The sequence below is a fragment of the Ursus americanus genome, chromosome 28 (assembly GCF_024610735.1).
Source record: "Ursus americanus isolate L20-20 chromosome 28, mUrsAme1.1.p, whole genome shotgun sequence".
NCBI classification, from domain to species: Eukaryota; Metazoa; Chordata; class Mammalia; order Carnivora; family Ursidae; genus Ursus; species Ursus americanus.
Genome location: NC_142154.1, coordinates 17,590,887 through 17,608,552, shown reverse-complemented (window position 1 = coordinate 17,608,552; position 17,666 = coordinate 17,590,887). Strand labels below are relative to the sequence as shown.

The 17,666-nt window shown below is 49.9% G+C and overlaps 1 protein-coding gene across 2 annotated transcripts in view; it reads left to right on the top strand.

Annotated features, from left to right (window-relative positions):
• The window catches only part of ADAMTS17 (ADAM metallopeptidase with thrombospondin type 1 motif 17), a 336,180-nt gene that overhangs the window by 77,422 nt on the left and 241,092 nt on the right, over positions 1-17,666 (top strand). For both annotated transcript variants that reach the window (XM_045795391.2, XM_087856712.1), the window contains exon 7: positions 3,385-3,428. In XM_045795391.2, coding sequence (XP_045651347.2) covers positions 3,385-3,428 — 44 coding nt within the window. The remainder of the gene's footprint in view (positions 1-3,384; positions 3,429-17,666) is intronic.

Sequence of the window (17,666 nt, the reverse complement as noted above, 5' to 3'; positions counted from 1 at the left end):
TATCTGCTCCATCGCGTTACGCTTTGTCACGTTTCCAGACATTGTGGGGACAAGGCCACCAGTAAGCTCGCATGGCAAGTTGCAAGTGGTCTGGAAATGTATGTCCGTTAGTAATAAAGGAGCCACTATTAAGCCCCAACTGTATGCCAGGCAATAGGTTATGCGTAAGACTAGCTACATAAATTGTGGGGCCCAGTGAAGATTGAAAATGCTGGATCTTAAAAAAGACTTTCAAGATGGCAATAGGAGACCAGTAAACCGGGCCGGGGGATGGGAAGCTTTTGTGTGCACAGGTCACGCACCCACGAAGCACACCAGGTCGCGGAGGTCTGCACAGCCTGCCTTTTCTTGAGGAACGAGGGGTGGAAAGTAAATAGAGACAGGAGAGCTCCATTGGGACCCCACTTGAACCCTGCAGCCCCAGCCCGTGGGATTGGCGTGAGTTCGCAGTGGGAGCAGGATTCCCTGGAGATGAAGCCGCCTCTGAAGGCAAAAATGGCTTGTGTCTTCTTTTCTGAGAAAGGACCTTGAACAGGAAGGAGAGAGAAGATTCCAATCCTGGCTGACCCTGTCAAGCCAGGATGCTAATTGAGCTTGGCTCTCCCCTCTGTGAGCAGACCACACTTCCTCAGGAGAAGCAATGGATGATGCTGCAGGGCCCATCATTTGAGACCACCTATTTCCCTGCAGGGAAGCCATGGGATGAGAGAACACACAGGGCTCCTGTCAGCCAACAGGGCTGGCTTTCTCCAAGATGGCGCCTGTGAAGTGGGCACCATCTTCTACTCAGTTCTGTTTAGTTCTTGACTGTGGGACTGATGGTCACGTGTGCTTTCTTCTTTTGCCCAGGCTTTAGTTGTGCTCATGCTGGGAAACCCTGGAACAAGGCGTTGGGCCACCTTGGTCCTTATGTGCGTGTGACGTTCGAAACCGTCAAATGGGAGGGGTGTCCGATCAATGATGTTGAGTTGGGGTTAGATAGATACCAGAGCAGTGAACATACTTATGTTCCTAATTTTATTTGTTTGGTTTTTCTCTTTGCCACTGCTTCTTCCTTGCCACCTTCTACTGCCTGTTAATTAGTCTTTGAGAAGATCGTTTTTTGTTTCAAGTTTTTAATTCCAGTGAGTTAACGTACAGTGTTATATGAGTTTCGGGTGTACAATATAGTGATTCAACACTTCCATAGTCACCCAGTGCTCATCACAAGTGCCCTCCTTCATCCCCATCACCTGTTTCACCCATCCTCCCCACCCACCTCCCCTCTGGTAACCATCAGTTTGTTCTCTCTAGTTAAGAGTCTGTTTCTTGGATTGTCTTTTTCCCTTTTCTCGTTTCTTTTGTTCCTTAAATTCCATGTATGAGTGGGATCATATGGTACTTGTCTGTCTCTGACTGGTTCACTTTGCTCAGCATTATACTCTCGAGCTCCATCCATGTCCTTGAAAAGGCAAGATTTCATTCTTCTTGATGGCTGAGTAATATTCCTTTCTCTGTGTGTGTGTGTGTGTGTGTGTGTGTGTGTGTGTGTGTGTATGTATATATGTACATACCCCACATCTTCTTTATCTGTTCATCTGGCAACGGACACTTGGGCTGCTCCATATCTTGGCTGTTGTAAATAGTGCTGCTGTAAATACAGGGGTGCGTGTAGGTCTTTGAATTAGTATTTCTGTATTATCACTACTGGGTATTTATCCAGAGAATACAAAAACACTAAAAGGTCACTGTTGACAGAACAACATCAAGGCTTCCTTTTATGGCTCCTATGGCTCTCCCCCCTCCCTTTCCCTGCAAGTTCTGTGGTTTTGGAGTGGGATTGTGACAAGTGTAGGTTCTCCCCCACCCCAAGTGTGAGATTCTTGAAGGCTTCCTTTTTCCCTTTGTTAAAATGGGTTTTAAAATTGATTATCAAAAATCATGTTATGAAAAAATTGGAAAGTCGCAGTGAGCAGAACCTGTGTGAGCTGCTGATGGGATTGGCCCCAGCTCCTCCTCGGCATTTCTCTGGCCAGTTTCAGGGCCACGCCTTCAAAGCTGCCCCGTCCTCTCCTCTGGGCTTGCAGGCTGGCCAGCACCTCTGGTTCTGTAGATCAGGACCCCAAGGAGAATCCGTGGGTCTGAGTAGGCGGGTGGGATCTCTGACAAACCTCAGGTGAGCCTTAGGCAAGCCAAAGTTGGGAACACATGGGCTGGGCTCTGTTTCCACGGGAGCCCACTTAGCGCCGAGAGGCATCAGGTGTGGGTCACAACTTGGAGGCAAATACAAGAGAACACGCGGTGCCTCGGAGTGGGATTGACGCGGAGGGAGAAGGGAAGATGACCATACGTACTTAGGTTAGGAGAGTGGCACGTTGCTTTCTCTGTCATCTTGCCCACTGGGAACGGTGGGTCAGATCCTACCCTGAGAAGAAATTTTGACAGAGGGTAGGGGAGGAATTGGGGACACTGAGTCAAAAAGGGGTACAGTGGCCCAACCCGGACCTGCCACTTTCTTTACAACTGGGCTTAGTGCCCACCTTGTCTGGCTGGCCCCATCTTCCTTCCCAGAAGAACTTTAAAATGAGAAGAAGTGGCTTCAGAACACACCTTTGAAACCTGAAGGAGTTTAAGGGAGTGGGCATCTTCTGTCAGCCCCCCACGGCCCCCATGAGAAGATGAGCATGGGGCTCTGCGGTGGGGGGGGGGAGAGGGGGACCAGGCCACTGCTCTCCTTGCCCGGCCCCAGGCAACCAGTGGTCAGGTCAGCCCCTAATGTGGGAACGCTCTGGTTTTGGGGGAAAAAAATGGGCCCAGACCTATTGTTTCAAACATGAGTGGCTAGAGGCCCTGGTGAACCCCTGGGGCTGGACTAGCTTTTGAGCATATTTGCTCTTTACACACAGCCGCATGCCCCGGGGAATTCTGGGAAGCTTTAAAGGATATAACTTTAAGAAATTACTTTTCGTTGTCTTCTTATATAAGTGCTACATGGTCACTTCAGCATCTAAAGCCAGTCGCTGCCCTCGTAGAGTCGCTTGGGGAAGTCACTATAGTTTGACGATATTGAAGAATAATTGTCTCTGATGCATGACTTGCAAACCTCTTCTTCCAGAACTTTCACAGTTGTTGGAGGGCGCCCTCCCAGCCACCAAGTGTTAGGTGGAGTAGTTTAGCTATGAAAGGAGGGCGTTTGGTGGGGTAACTGGGCCTACCAGTTGAGAAGGGTTGTGGGAGGGTTACTCTTGACAGGTGGCTAGTTGTTCTTCGCTAACCTGGGACAACTGCAGCGGTAACATTGCTACGGGCTGGACGACCAGTCAAGCTTAGCGGACAGTGTTGCCTTCTCCCATTCTCAGGGGCTCCTGCATACAGCTGACCATGTCTGTCTTTGTGTCTTTTTAGGACAGATTTCTGCGTCCACAAAGACGAGCCGTGTGACACCGTTGGTAAGTTTAGAAGCAGAATGTTAATTTAAGGGGCTGCCGAACCCCGTGGTGATCTGGAGCTGGTAACACTTCCAGTCTGCAGGAGCTGTCCTCAGACAAACTCTGCCTTTCCTCTTGCCTCTTTTCTCATAAACTGGTTCTTTGACTTCATGTGACTTCCTCTTCTGTGTTGCTGCTAAGTGTTGAGGTTGTCAGGGCAGAAGGCGTCGAGACGTGCTGAATGAGGAAGATGCGAAAAGTGAAACCATGACAAGTGCCTCCAGGCTGCCTCCAGGTGGCCGTGGTTGGGGGCACACTTGGCTCTGAGCCTCTTGGCCACTCATGCAGGCGGGGACCCCACCGCGTTACACCATTGTCATGAGACCAGCGCATCCCAGTTCACTCACGTGCGTGCGTATGATTGTTACCAGTGTCCTAAGCGGTGAGGTGGGACTGTGTGGGTGGGAGGCTGGTCTCCTCCACCAGGCTGGGCACCAGGCTCATGGCTTTCTGGTCACGTGGTCCCAAGACCAACACACAGGGCTGGCAAGGCACGTTTTCCTTCTTCCCCTTCCCGCACCCCCACCTTCACTTCCTCCCCCAGCTTTTCCCTATTTGCCGTTTTCCCTTCTCTCCTATCTTCCTTGGTATCAGGCTTGTTCTTAACAGGTCACAGGTTTCCAGTCAGAACCAGTCTTTGAGCATAGGAATAGGGTGCTTGCTTAACAGAGGAAACACCAAGACGGTTTCCAGTTCTGACCACTATGGCACAAATCTTCATTCACCAGGAGGTTGAAATGTGGCACCACCAGGAGCAAGAGTCTGAATGACATGTCTTAGAATTGGAGGAAAACAGTATAGGATTGACAAATATATATTATTGTGGGATCCCCATATTTCAAACCCTGTGCTTCCTAGGGAGTCTAGCAGTGGGTGATCCCGAGCCTCCGCTCTGGCTCGGCCACATACGAGCTGGGCGACTTTGAGTGAATCTCCTTAAAACGATCATTTTTCGCCAGGTGACTTAAAAGGCCCTTCAAAATCTCGTATAATGACAGCTGGCATTCATGTCACATTTTAGAGTTTGCAAACTGATTTTTTTATATTCTGTTTCTTCAAGCCCATAAACAAATGTGAGAGACAGGTGTCAAAAACTGGCCAACCAACCCTTCATTCTCTGGGGGCCGTCTCCAGAAAGGGATCACTACACAAAGCAACGTGAAATGGGCTTCGTCAGAGGGAGAGCCGACACGTTGAAGTCTGGTTGGGGCTAGACCAGTGCGTGTTGGTCTCTGTCCGTTGACGGAGCAGCAAAAGCATGTGCTGGCTTGAGGAGTGGTGTTCCTTCCCGGCGTTCACGAGCCAGCTTCTGTGCTGGGCCCGGGAGGGGCCTCTGCTCCAGGCCCCTGCCGCTCCCCGTGCTTGCCCGAGGAGCTGACCCACCACATTGCCTGTACCTGTCTGCCTTCCCCGGAAGATTCTGTGCCTGGCAGGGCTAAGCTCCGCCTTTTACCTGTGTGTCCTTCCGTGCCTGGCACAGAGCTTGTGAGGCCCAGTCACCGCTGTTAACTGATTGAATGAATGAACGAATAATGAAGGACCTCCAGCATTTCTGAATAACCGGCATTTTTATCATGTGGTTTTCTCCCCATATGATTTATAGCTGGCTCTTTTTTCTTTTGAATATACAACTTTCCTATCAACCGTTCATTGTGATTATGGACTCTATTTCAGACCCCCCGTTGAAGGGCAGACACCTAGTTCTATCTTCTTTCTTTCTTCTACACCACATCACCTTGCTACTTCTATTCACCTGCTGGGGCTATTCGAACAAAATACTGTAGACTGGGCTGCTTGAACCACAGAAATCTGTCTCGCAGTTTTAGAGGCTGGAAGTCCAAGATCAAGGTGTCACCCGGTCGGTTTCTCCTGAGGCCTTTCCCGTGGCGTGCAGATGGCTGCCTTCCCCCTGAGTCTTCACGTGGTCTTCCCTGTGTGTGCCTATGCCCTGATCACCTCTTCTTACAAGGACACCAGTCAGATTAGCGCCCTACTCTCATGACCCCTTTTAACTTTAATCACCTTTTTAAACACCCTGTCTCCAACTACATTTACATCGGGGGGTTAGCACCCCAACATACGAATTTCAGGGAGAGGGGGGCACCATTCAGTCTATAACAGTACTCATTTGACACTTCGCCTACTGCTGGTGAAGTCTTATGTCCTTACGTGACCTCCCAGGTGTGTGTGTGTCTCATTTCCTCCACAAAATCTTTTAATTGCGCGGACCAGCTGTAATCATTCTTTACGTGACAGCCGCTTAGCTCAAGGCTGAACCCAGCCCCGTCTTGTACTTCCTTATTGCACGCTCCTTCCAATACCTCGGTGATTTTCAGCTTCTACAAAGGAAATGAATCCCTTCCTTAAAAAAAAAAAAATACTTACATGGTGCTTTTGTTTTAACATGCCATAATTTATTTGTACATATTATCAAGTCAGTTCGTAAGAGCAATGGTGATTCCATGAAGAGAACAATTTGAAAGCTGGCGTTATGACAGGCTGAGAGCAGTCTCATCCAATTTATTTCTGTATTTTTTTTTTTTACTCTTTATTTTGCAATATTATAGAATCAGTGAAAGTTGCCAGAGAAGTACAGGGAAGTCTCTTGAACCTATCACCCTGCTTTCTCCCACAGTCGCATCTTCTGTAAGACCGGGAAATTGATTGGCATGGTGCAATGAGCTAGACTACAGATCCTACTCAGGTTTCACCGGTTTTTGCATGAACCCCTTTTGGGGTATGTTTTTATATATGGTTCTATGCTATTTTATTATGTATGTAGATTCACCCAACCTCCAAGACAGTCAGGAGCAGAACTTGGTCCGTCACCTCCAAGCAGCTCCCTTGGGCTGCTCCTCTAAATCGCCTTCCCCCGCCCTCCTTCGTTTTCCCTAAACCCTGGCTACCATGTGTCTGTATTCTAGCTCTCTAATTTTGTCATTCCAGCATCCAATTTATTTTTGTATTTGTTTTGATTCCAAAGAATGGAAAAATAATCTGAATCACACAGATATGTGGCTGCCAGTGCTAAGAGATTTTGAACAGCTGCCTTCCCATCTCAGGGTCAAGCTCGAGCAGGAGGGGCTGTGCCCTCGGTTTTGCAGAAAATGGGATAATGTGGCACCTTGAGAAACCAGGGAAGCTTGGGGATTGCTGGTGTTCTATAATTTGGCACATGATAGTGTTTTCTGTTTGCTTTCTTGGTTTGATTAGGGTATAAACTTACATACAGCAAAGGGTACAGACCTTGGTGGATTTCTAAGTTATGCCTGTGCTTTTTTTTTTTAAGATTATCTTGTATTTATTGAAATAGTTAACCTGTTTTTTATTTTTTTATTTTTTTTATTTTTATTTATTTTTTTTTAAAGATTTTATTTATTTATTCGACAGAGAAGAGACAGCCAGCGAGAGAGGGAACATAAGCAGGGGGAGTGGGAGAGGAAGAAGCAGGCTCATAGCAGAGGAGCCTGATGTGGGGCTCGATCCCACAACGCCGGGATCACGCCCTGAGCTGAAGGCAGACGCTTAACCGCTGTGCCACCCAGGCGCCCCTAACCTGTTTTTTAAATGGTGGTAGATACATATAACATAAAATTAATACGTAAAATCTTAATCATTTTTAAGTGTGTAGTTCAGTGACATGAAGCACAACCACACTGTTGTACAATCATAAGCCTGTTCCCTCCAAACCACCACTCAGATTAAGCTAAGGAATGTCATCAGCCCCCTCGAAGGTTCCCTCATGCCCCCTCCCATCCACTGTCCCCCCCCCCAAGGTAACATGCTGCTGTAAATGTTTTAACTACTGTCTTAAAAAGTAGCTTAAAATAGATTTCTTTTTTTTTTTTTTAAAGATTTTATTTATTTATTCGACAGAGAGAGACAGCCAGCGAGAGAGGGAACACAAGCAGGGGGAGTGGGAGAGGAAGAAGCAGGCTCATAGTGGAAGAGCCTGATGTGGGGCTCGATCCCAGAACTCCGGGATCACGCCCTGAGCCGAAGGCAGACGCTTAACCGCTGTGCCACCCAGGCGCCCCTTAAAATAGATTTCAAAATGAAATTTGAACAATTTATTCAGAGGACCTCTGAGGTAGCTAGTGGAGTTTGTTAAAAAATACTTTCCCTCTACACTGCTCAGTCTGCATGAGCCCATTTCAGCAGACCAGGATCCTGATTGCCAGGAACAGGCAAAAAGGGCATTTATCGGAAGGGGGCTGCCCATGCGGGTGGAAAGTCTGGTTGGAACACGGCACCCCAGGCAGCCCAAGAAGGTGCGGCTGTAGACACCACGCAGAGGTCCGTGGCAGGGCCTGTGGGAAATGGCCTCCATCTGCCCCAACGGCCAGCTGCTTGTCACCAGCTCCCAGTCCCGCCCTAGGTCATGTGGCCTGCAGCTCCTCAACCCACCTGCGTGGTGGGGGAGGGAAGCTCTGGCTCTTTGGGCTTCTGGGGGGGCGGGGGGGGCAACAGTACTTCCCACAACAATGCACGGGAAGGAGTTCTCCGGTTGGGTGGGTGGGGGGTGGTCAGCATGCTTTAGCCAGGGGGAAGGATGGATGTTAGACATTCCAGAACCACCAATGTTCACTACATCCCTGACCCTTAGTGAAGATTGAAGTCTGAGAACCCGACATGTCTGCAGCTTACTATCTGTGCATGTTTTAGGGGTCCCACTGACATAGGCAAAGGGGGCTTCCCTGGCCCTAACCCTAAGGTGGTCCCGACCCCGGGGCGGGAGAGGCCTCATCAAGCTCCACCTCACTGGGTAGGAGCTGGCCTGCACAGATGAGTCAACACGCTTTTAAGACAACCATCCCTGAGGGACCCTCCCTCCTGGCTCTGCCAGTTTGGGCCATGGGGAAGGAGAAGGGGTGGCAGCACGGGGGTCCTGCTGATCTCCACCTGTCAGAGGACACACACAGGGAGAAAAGGTGACCCTTAAGGCAAAAGGTTCTGGAAAAACAACTTCATCGCTAAGAAAAGCAGCCACCCCCTCATTGGGTGGCCCCTACTTTGCATATTTGAGACCTTGCCTTTGTTGAGTTGTGGGCTTTTCCTTCATTGAATTGCTTTATCCTGAGGAAAAAGCTGTCCTAGGTGAGAAGGCATGTGAAGGGGAGAGACCTCTGGAAGCCTGTGTTTACCCTTCACATTCCTCTTTCCAACACACATACCTCTGGGCATCCGTTGGTACCTGAGCAGCCTGGGTGACCAGACACATTTCAGTTATGTGGCGTTTGGCCTGGTCCCACCCTCAGCTGTAAACTGAGCTGTGGTGAATTTTTTTTTTTTTTTTTTTTTTGGACAACGACCTTATTCAAGCTTCACGAATTTAGTTCTAATTATTGGGATTTGTATTTTCCCTTGCTTGCTCTCATTTTTTTAATTAATGGAAAAGCCTCCTTTCCCCGGCTGCTGCCAAGTCAGGGGATGTGATACATGATATTCCTGCACAAAGGACAATGGAAATGGTCAGCGGTCTTGTGAAATGTCACACGCAAGGCCAGGCAGATGCCGCCGAGGGGCTCTGAGACTGGTCCACGCTCTGGGGCCCTGCTGCTCCGGACTGAGGGCCCCATGGCTGTCCCTGAACCTCAGTGTCCCTGTGTGGCCCACAGTACTGGTGCTGAGCTCCCTGCTAGGTCTGGGCAGCCCAGTGGCAGTTTATGGATGTGGCCACTGACTTCCACGTAGCGGGTCGGTCGATGAGGGCGGAAGCGAAGGAAGGGGCATCACACACCGGGATGAAGGTTTTGGGAATGACGTATCTGCTTTGGAGGTCTGTTTCAGGCCAGCCAACGTGAGGCCATGAAAGGAAGATTTGCTGGGAAACCAGTGAGAGATGAGGGTGAGTGGGCCTAACACTGCATCTGTTCGGTTTTCATTAAATAAGAGCGTCAAGACGTTCTGAACTGTGACATGTCTCGTTAGGGCTTAGGCAAGAACGTCTTGCCACTTTGTACGTATAAAAACAAACATCAAAACGTATCCCTCTGGCTGTTTCTTATCCCCCCACATTCATCACCCTGGAGGACCTTTGGTTATTCCAGTCCTGGTGCTGTGGCTGAACATCTGTGTAGACCCCTCTGTGGAATTCCCTTCAGAGAGCACATTCATTTTTTGTGTGTTTTCGTGGTGTTGCTAAGTCTTCATTCTGCGAGGGCAGTTTTGAGTTACAGAGGTGTCAAAGGTTCGCTGTGCTGAATGAGGCTGGAAAGTACCGTTTGAGATAAAAATACAAAAGTTTTACTAGGAATACTGAGCTTTGGGTTTGTTTCTGAGAGCTTTCCCCTGGGTTTGTTTGCTTTATTCTGTTATTCCTTGTGACCTTAACAGAAGCATGGGTTCAGTTTTGCTTCAAAATCGTTTGTCAGAAGTAGTCTCAGATGTTTGTCCCCGAAGGGCAATTACCCATTGACTGAAGAAGCTCTGATGTGTCTTCCCGGTAACCTCACCTCATGCTGGGTGCAGCCCATGCTGCCTCATTGTCAGGCTGACCCACACTGTGCCCTTTGTTGTCTACCCTGAGAGGCTTCCAGAAGAGAAGGCTTAACAATCAATGATATGTTAGTTGTCCCAAATCAGATGACCTGAGGTCTTCAGCAAGTTCATCTGTTTTTCAGAAGTTACACTGGTATTTATAGTTAGGCTCTTGACCATGATCTGTGATTTTTTTGGGGTGAGGTTTTATGAAAGGCTTCAATTTTGGAAATCAAATATGCATGCATCTAGCAATCAGGGATTCAGACTGGGCAAGTGCTGCCTTCCTCCTCGGATGATTTAAAAAAAAAAAAAAACAAAAAACGGCCATCCCCCGAAGAGAGTTAGCAAAGTTGCATTCTGTTAGTGTGAGGGCTTTGCTCCCTACAGATTCAGCTTGGATTTCTCAGCCAACAGAATTATTTGGGAAAGCCAAACAGTATATACTTCAGGAGGCTGGCTTCTTCTCTCACCTCTCCGGCTTCCATCTAGGTTTAGAGTAGTTTCTTAAAAATGACAAGTTGCGTCTGGATGTTGGAGAGGGTCTTCTAAGAGACCTTGGCAGGAGCTGCCGCCCCGAAGGAGAACAGAAGCGGACAGGCATGGGATGGCTTGGGGTGGCCCTGGGGAGTCTCCCTCCTGTGTCCCGCTGTGTGGCTGTCCTGTGGCGTGGCTTGAACGTAGCGACCGGACAGAATGAAAAGATGAACGCGTGTATGTGTGTATGTGCACGCGTGCCTGCATATGTACACACACATACCCTGACACACACACGCGTGCCTAAGCGCATGCACGTTCGGCGGAAGCGTGTAGTGGGTGTACGTGCTTCCTGTACCTTGAAGTCTGGAGTCCTTTGCGCTCACAGAATTCCATGAGCTCCCTAGGAGGGAGCCGCCCCGACAAGGCCCGCCGGCCCTGGCACCAACACAAGAACCCAGGGCGGGAGGTTTCTGGTTTGGGACTTGGCAGGAAGTCCCCCCTGAAACCAGTTGCCCCAGGGGACCAAATTCAACTTCTCTTCTTCCTTGCGCCAGGGTCATGTTTAAGGTTACATAATGGTCCGAGATACATTTCAAAATGGTGAAAAGTACGTGGGTATGTTTTGCACGGGGTGGGCTTCTGCCAGCCCTTTGGAGATTGTGGCTCTGTTTATTCTGGAACTAGACAGAGACCAACAAAACGCAGAGCCATGCCCGATTGCCTTTCGGGCTGGAAAGCAAGAGGGCTGAATACGAGAGAGCCTGGCCCCTGCACGTCTCGAGCTGTGGTCCTTCAGACGCCGGCTTTGGAGTCCCCTCCTGTGTTCAGCTCAGGAAGTGGACGCCTCGTGGAGGGCGTCCTTCCCCCAGCCTGCTGATTAGCGCCTTTCCAGGTTCTGTGCGCAGGTGGCTTGAAGGGGACTCTGAAACAGACCCCCTTCTAGTTAGGTGGCCCTGATGCACGAGGTGTGGGTGACCCGCCGCCCTGTCCTGTATCGTGGGCCTAGGCATGATGTGGGCAGAGGCTGGCTGTCTCCGTTGTTCTCTGTGTTTCCACTCCTCACGGCCACAGGAGTGCTCTCTGATTAGCTTGGAATGCAGTGGGCATCACCTCGGTCCTGCGTGGCGTGCAGCTCGCAGTCAGGCCCGACCCTTTATCAGCTTTGTTAGAAATAACCACCCAAAACCCGCCTCGAATGAGGGAAGGATAGGAAGTAGAATCATAAACAGGAAAGTAGGCCGCCGTGAGATGCCTGTTGTGTAATTGTGAGTCCTTACGCACTCTTGGAGCCGGTGTGCCTCCCTTGCGTTGAGAGCCTGAGGGGTGGGTCGGAGTGAGGGGGCCAGGTTCACGGCTGCCGCCGGCCCAGTGAGCACAAAGAATCGGAGAAGGGCTCCCACCGCTGCCGTCTTCACAGTGTGAGCCTCATGGTGGTCCCTGGCGGCACCCAAAGAGCCCCGTCATCTCCACGGTGAACACTGAACCGTCCTCAGGGCCTGCGGTTGGCTTAGTGCGGTGGTCAGAGCATCGGCCCTGCAGCTGGATGGGGGTTCGAGTCCTGCCTCCGCCACTGGCCTTGTGTGAGTCATCTAAGATCCCCACCTCTGTTTTCTCATCTATAAAATGGGAGTAAGACTACCCAGGGTTATTCTGAGGGTGAAATGGGGTGATTGATCACACCCATTAGGATGGCTGTTGCCCAAAAGAACCTAGAAAACACAAGTGAGGTGAGGATGCGGCGGTAAGGGCAGCCCGCGTGTACCGCTTGAGGGAAGGTATGGTTCGTCTGCTACGGAAAACAGTACGGGAGTTCCTCAAAACATAAAATACATCGTCTAGGAATTCCTTCTCTAGACACATACCCAAGAGAGATGGGACTTAAGCAGATATTTGTACATCCACGTTCATAGCAGCACTATTCACTAAGAAGTAACTTCGGTGTGCTCTGAACGATGAACAGAGAAAACATGGTGTGTGTACACACACACACACACACACACACACACACACACGCATGGATTTTACTCAGCCTTAAAAATGGGTTTTCTGAAATATGCGATAACATGGATAAAACTTGAAGACATTATGCTAAATGAAATATGCCTGTCGCAAGAAGTCAGATAATTTATGATTCCGTTTATGTGAGGTTCCTGGAGTCAAAATCATGAAGACAGAAAGTAGGATGGCAGGGGTTGGAGGGCAAGGAGAATGAAGAGTTGCTGTTTAATGAGTGTTGAGGTCATGATCTCAGGATCCCGGAATCGAGCCAGGTCAGTCCCCCTGCTCAGTGGGGGGCCTGCTTCTCCCTCTCCCTCTGCTGCTCCCCCTGCTTGTGCTCTCTTACTCTCTCTGTGTCAAAGAAATAAAATCTTAAAAAACAAAAGACGAAAAAGCTGTCAAGATGGATGGTGGTGATGGTTGTACCACAATGTGAATGTATTTAATGCTGTTGAAATGTGTGCTTAAAAATGGTTACAATAGTAACTTTCGTGTTACACATACTTCACTATAATTTTATTTTGTTATTCAAGATGTTATTTATTTGAGAGAGACAGAGTGAGGGAGAGCATGAGCTGGGTGAAGGGCAGAGGGAGACGCTTAATGGACTGAGCCCCCCAGGCACCCCTACAATTTTTTTTTAAAGATTTTATTTATTTATTTATTTATTTATTTATTTATTTATTTATTTATTTATTTATTTGACAGAGATAGAGACAGCCAGCGAGAGAGGGAACACAAGCAGGGGGAGTGGGAGAGGAAGAAGCAGGCTCATAGCAGAGGAGCCTGATGTGGGGCTCGATCCCGCAACACCGGGATCACGCCCTGAGCCGAAGGCACACGCTTAACCCCTGTGCCACCCAGGCGCCCCACCCCTACAATTTTTTTTAAAGCGAAATGGCCAAAAGAGCAAAGTTATGAATTTTATTCACTACTCCTTCTTCTCAAGATTTCTTCTAAGAAGAATCGGTCAGGGTGGGAGAAGTACAATTCCCAGAGAAGGGGGTTCTCATGCTTCTCTCCCTGGGAGGCCAGGTGGGAGGTAGGGAGATATAAGCAGCTGCAGGACCTTGGCTAGTATGTGGGGCACAGCAGGGAGGGAGGAGGAGAAGAACCTGTAAGGGCTGGGAGAGGATGAGGCTTTGGGTGGGGGGAAGAGTGAAGAGAGGAGAGAGCATTCTAAGACGCATTGCTGGGGGGATGAATTATAGAGCCTTCTTTAATATTCTTAGAGAGATGCAAGCAGGGATTAGGAGACCCTTTCCAAGTTTCTTTGATTGGTAGGTGTGCTTCTTTGGCTTAGATTCCAGGGACAGATTGGACCGTGCAGGCACTGAGACTCAGTGAAGTGTTACCACTGGTATTTTGGGACCATGGGCCATCGTCATCTGTGTCTGGCGTTAAAGTCATCATTTTACAGTTGAGCCAAGAGTTCACTTTCTCAGCTCACCTGTTGGATTCATGGTATATAGAGCTGGGGTTGGTGACATCCAAGCCGTGTGGTTAGTGCTCAGAATTAACCACAGGGTAGGATGTGCGTGACCTTCCAGAGGCAAAACTATGATTTGGGGAAGAATGTTTATTTGTTGCTTGTATATTTCAGGCAGTTTACCAGAATCCTGTGGTCGTTGTGAGCTCCTTAAATTGAAGAATCCCCAACTCCCCCCGTATGAAGTTGAAAGTTGGCTCCGACTTTTCTAGCTCAGTTTCTACAAATATGCAGCTCGAGACTTAGGAGTGCTTCAGGACAGGGAGAGGAGGTTATGTCAGGCCAGCCTATTGGTCTGTTCTGTCGCAGACACCAGATCTGGGCCTGGCTGTTATTTAGGGTTTGGATTCAAACAGCCTTTGGAATTACTGGCATAGACAACTTGGATCAGAAATTCCTGACAAGTGCTCTTGTGGGGGGAGGGGGCTCCCACCCAGATGCACCAGAAAGTCTGAGTCCTGGCTAGGAAGGGCTGAGTACTGGTTAGAAAGGTCTGAGTCCTGGTTAGGAAGGGACTGAGTCCTGTTTGGGAAGGGACTGAGTCCTGGTTAGGAGAGACTGAGTCATGGTTCAGAAGGGACTGAGTCCTGGTTGGGAAGGGGCTGAGTCCTGGTTGGGAGAGACTGAGTCCTGATTAGGAGGGTCTGAATCCTGGTTAGGAGGGTCTGAGTCCTGGGCTGATGCTGAGGGTAGGGCGTATTTCCCCAGAGGGCTTACTGTCTCCTGCTCTGAGAGTAGTGAGGCCCTCACGGGTGGGATTCACATCTGATTTATTTAGCAAGTCGAGTAAATAAGGGCAATGTATCCTTGTTCATCCTCCTCCTGGCCACATTGGCCTTGTCTCTGCAGTGCCCTGGCCCTCAGTCCAACAGCATGAGGCAGGTCAAGGAACCCGGCAGCTCAGTAGACATCCATATGCGGACAAGATGCCAGCCTCTGAGGTTGGACAGCACTTCTCTGGGGTTCCCTCCTCCAGAACCCTCTTCTCTGCTCACATCCACAAAAAGTAGACTTTTCTAGCTTTTCAGCATCCTTAGATCTTCTGTTGGTCATGGGCATTGTCTTTATCAGCTTGGGCTGCCTTAGCGAAACACCCCAGACTGGCAGGCTTCAACCGCAGACTTTTGTTCTTCACGATTCTGGAGGCTGGGAAGTCCCAGATCAGGGTGGCGGCCAATTCAGCGTCTGCTGAGGTCCAGCTCCCTGGCTTGCTGATGACCTCTGTGTCCTCACTGGTGGAGAGCGAGCCAGTGAGCCTGGTCTGTCTTCCTCTTCTTACAAGGACACTCATCCCAACATGGGGGCTCCACCCCCATGACTCATCTAAATCTGATCATCTCCCAAAGGCTCTCACCTCCTGAAAGCACCCCACTGGGGGTCAGGGCTTCCATAAGTGACTTTGGAGGTGGGGGACGCAAACAGGCAGTGCATAGCAGACAGCGGCAGGCAACAGTTTAGCACCTCACAAGCCTGGGAGCAGTGCCAAGATCCAAACCTTCTTTGAACTTCCCCTTGGAACATGGAGGAGCTTTGCTTTCAACAGAGCCTTCTGCTGTATCCCTGCACCAGCCCCTGGTGGACAGATGGCGTCCGTGCTGCTGCCCGTCCTGTTGTCTGCTGGTGACGGAGCTGCCACCACTGTTTGTCAGGAACTTTGGTGTCAGATGCTTCAAGCCTTTAATTCATTTAATCCTCCCGATTCTCTGAGGAAGTGATGCTCATTTTACCTGTGGGGAAACTGAGGCACAGAGAGATAACTAACTTGCCCAGAGCCCCACACCGCATGTTAGGTGGTGGAGTTAGCACCTGACCCATCACTGGACCCCTGACAGTTCAGTTCCAGTCTTTTCTCTTAACTATACCTTGCTTTTCTTTTTCTTTTTTTTTTTTTTTAAAGATTCTATTTATTTATTCAACAGAGATAGAGACAGCCAGCGAGAGAGGGAACACAAGCAGGGGGAGTGGGAGAGGAAGAAGCAGGCTCATAGCAGAGGAGCCTGATGTGGGGCTCGATCCCACAACGCCGGGATCACGCCCTGAGCCGAAGGCAGACGCTTAACTGCTGTGCCACCCAGGCGCCCCTATACCTTGCTTTTCAATAGCCCTTTAAGTGAGGTATCGTGATTCCTGAGAGCAGATGGGGACACTGAGCCCCCAAAAGGAGACATTTCTTGTCTGAAATTAGACCATAATAAGTGACGGCTGGCTTTGAAGGAACTCACTGGAAAGCCTGAGGGTTTAACTCCTAACTCTCTTGCCAGATCTGTGCGCATTTGATTTTCTCTTTCTGCGAGTACTGCTTGCCTATCGTGATTTCTACCAGTATGGCCTCCTTTTTCCGGTCTCTGTCATGTGCTATTTTCAGAATAGCCCTTTGTCCTCACGGATGCTTTGCTTCTCTGGGCTTTACATTTGTATGTATTCCTTGAGTACCCTTATGTGCCAGGCACTGCTCCAAGCCTGGGGACACCGGATGTACAAAATCAAAGCCTTGGTTTTGTGGCACTGACATTTTAGCAGAGGGGATGGCTGTGTGTGATCTCAAAGTAAACTCAAGAGTAGGAGTAGAGGTCATTGGTAAAGAGGAAAAGTAGGGAAGGGGCATCAGGATTTGAGGAGGTGGGATTTCAGATGATAGCTGGCATGGCCAAAGACTTTGGTGAGTGGGTGACATGTGGCCAGCAGACTCCTCGCCTGTAATCTCTTTGGCCGGCCAGGGCTTCTAGAGGTGTTGATGTCCACCATGCCAGGAATATTAATCTCTAACAGCAAAGGGAGGGTACCCAGGGTGAGCAGCCGTCCCACAGTGGGGACAAGCAGGGCGTCCCCGGCCCCTCTCTACCTTTGCCTTCCTTAACGCAGGACCCCTGGCTCTGCTTCTCAGCCACAGTCTGACCTGGGTTTGGGTCCTCGTGCTGCTGTTTACTTGACATTGAGCACATCATTTAATATACTCAGCAGTCCTCAGTTTCCCTATTTGTAGGAGATCTCAACATGATCCTGGATGTCTGTCCCCCCCCCCCCACATGCCTGTGGGGAACCGGATGATGGCGAGTGCTCTGCAAATCTTGTCTGCCTCCTTTCAGTTGGCCGCAGGCCTTCCTGCCCAGCTGCCCCCAGCCTGTCACTGTGTGGGTCTTCTGGGAAGGGCGCTGGGCAGGGCTTCAGAGTACGTCAGGGTGAGGGCTCTTCAGGCAGGAGTCACAAGTGTGAGTGAGGACAGCTGAGACAAAGGGTAGATGCTGAGGGGCCTGGTGTTTGTTGAGGTTCTCCCAAGGACAGGTTCCCGACAGATGAAGGAACCAATGCTGAGTTTACCCCAAGTTGCACGGCCGGCAAGTGTGGGCCAGCCTGATCCCCGATTTATGCTTGTGCCAGAGGGGGTTGCTGACTCTGGGGCAGGATCGTGGAGGCCTGGGGGGAGAGCCCGGCTGGCAAGTTTAGATTTGAGTTCCAGCCAGGAGGGAGTAGAAGTTTCCAGCATGGCCTCTGGTTTTTTCCCAAGGCCTCTGTTTCCAGAATCCCAGCTCTGCTAACCGTGGAAACCCAGGCAAGTCGCTTGTCCTCATGTTTCAGTTTCCTGGTCTGTAAAATGGGCATAATCATAATTCCTCCTCGTGTGGTAGTTGTGGAAAGGAAATGAGACAGTGTAGGCCCAGGGCCTAGGGCTCACAGTAAATGCCGGATCTACGCAGGCTCAGTTGGCCTTGTTTGAGTGCCCCCTGCCCCCGACAGGGGTCCAAGGAGAACCC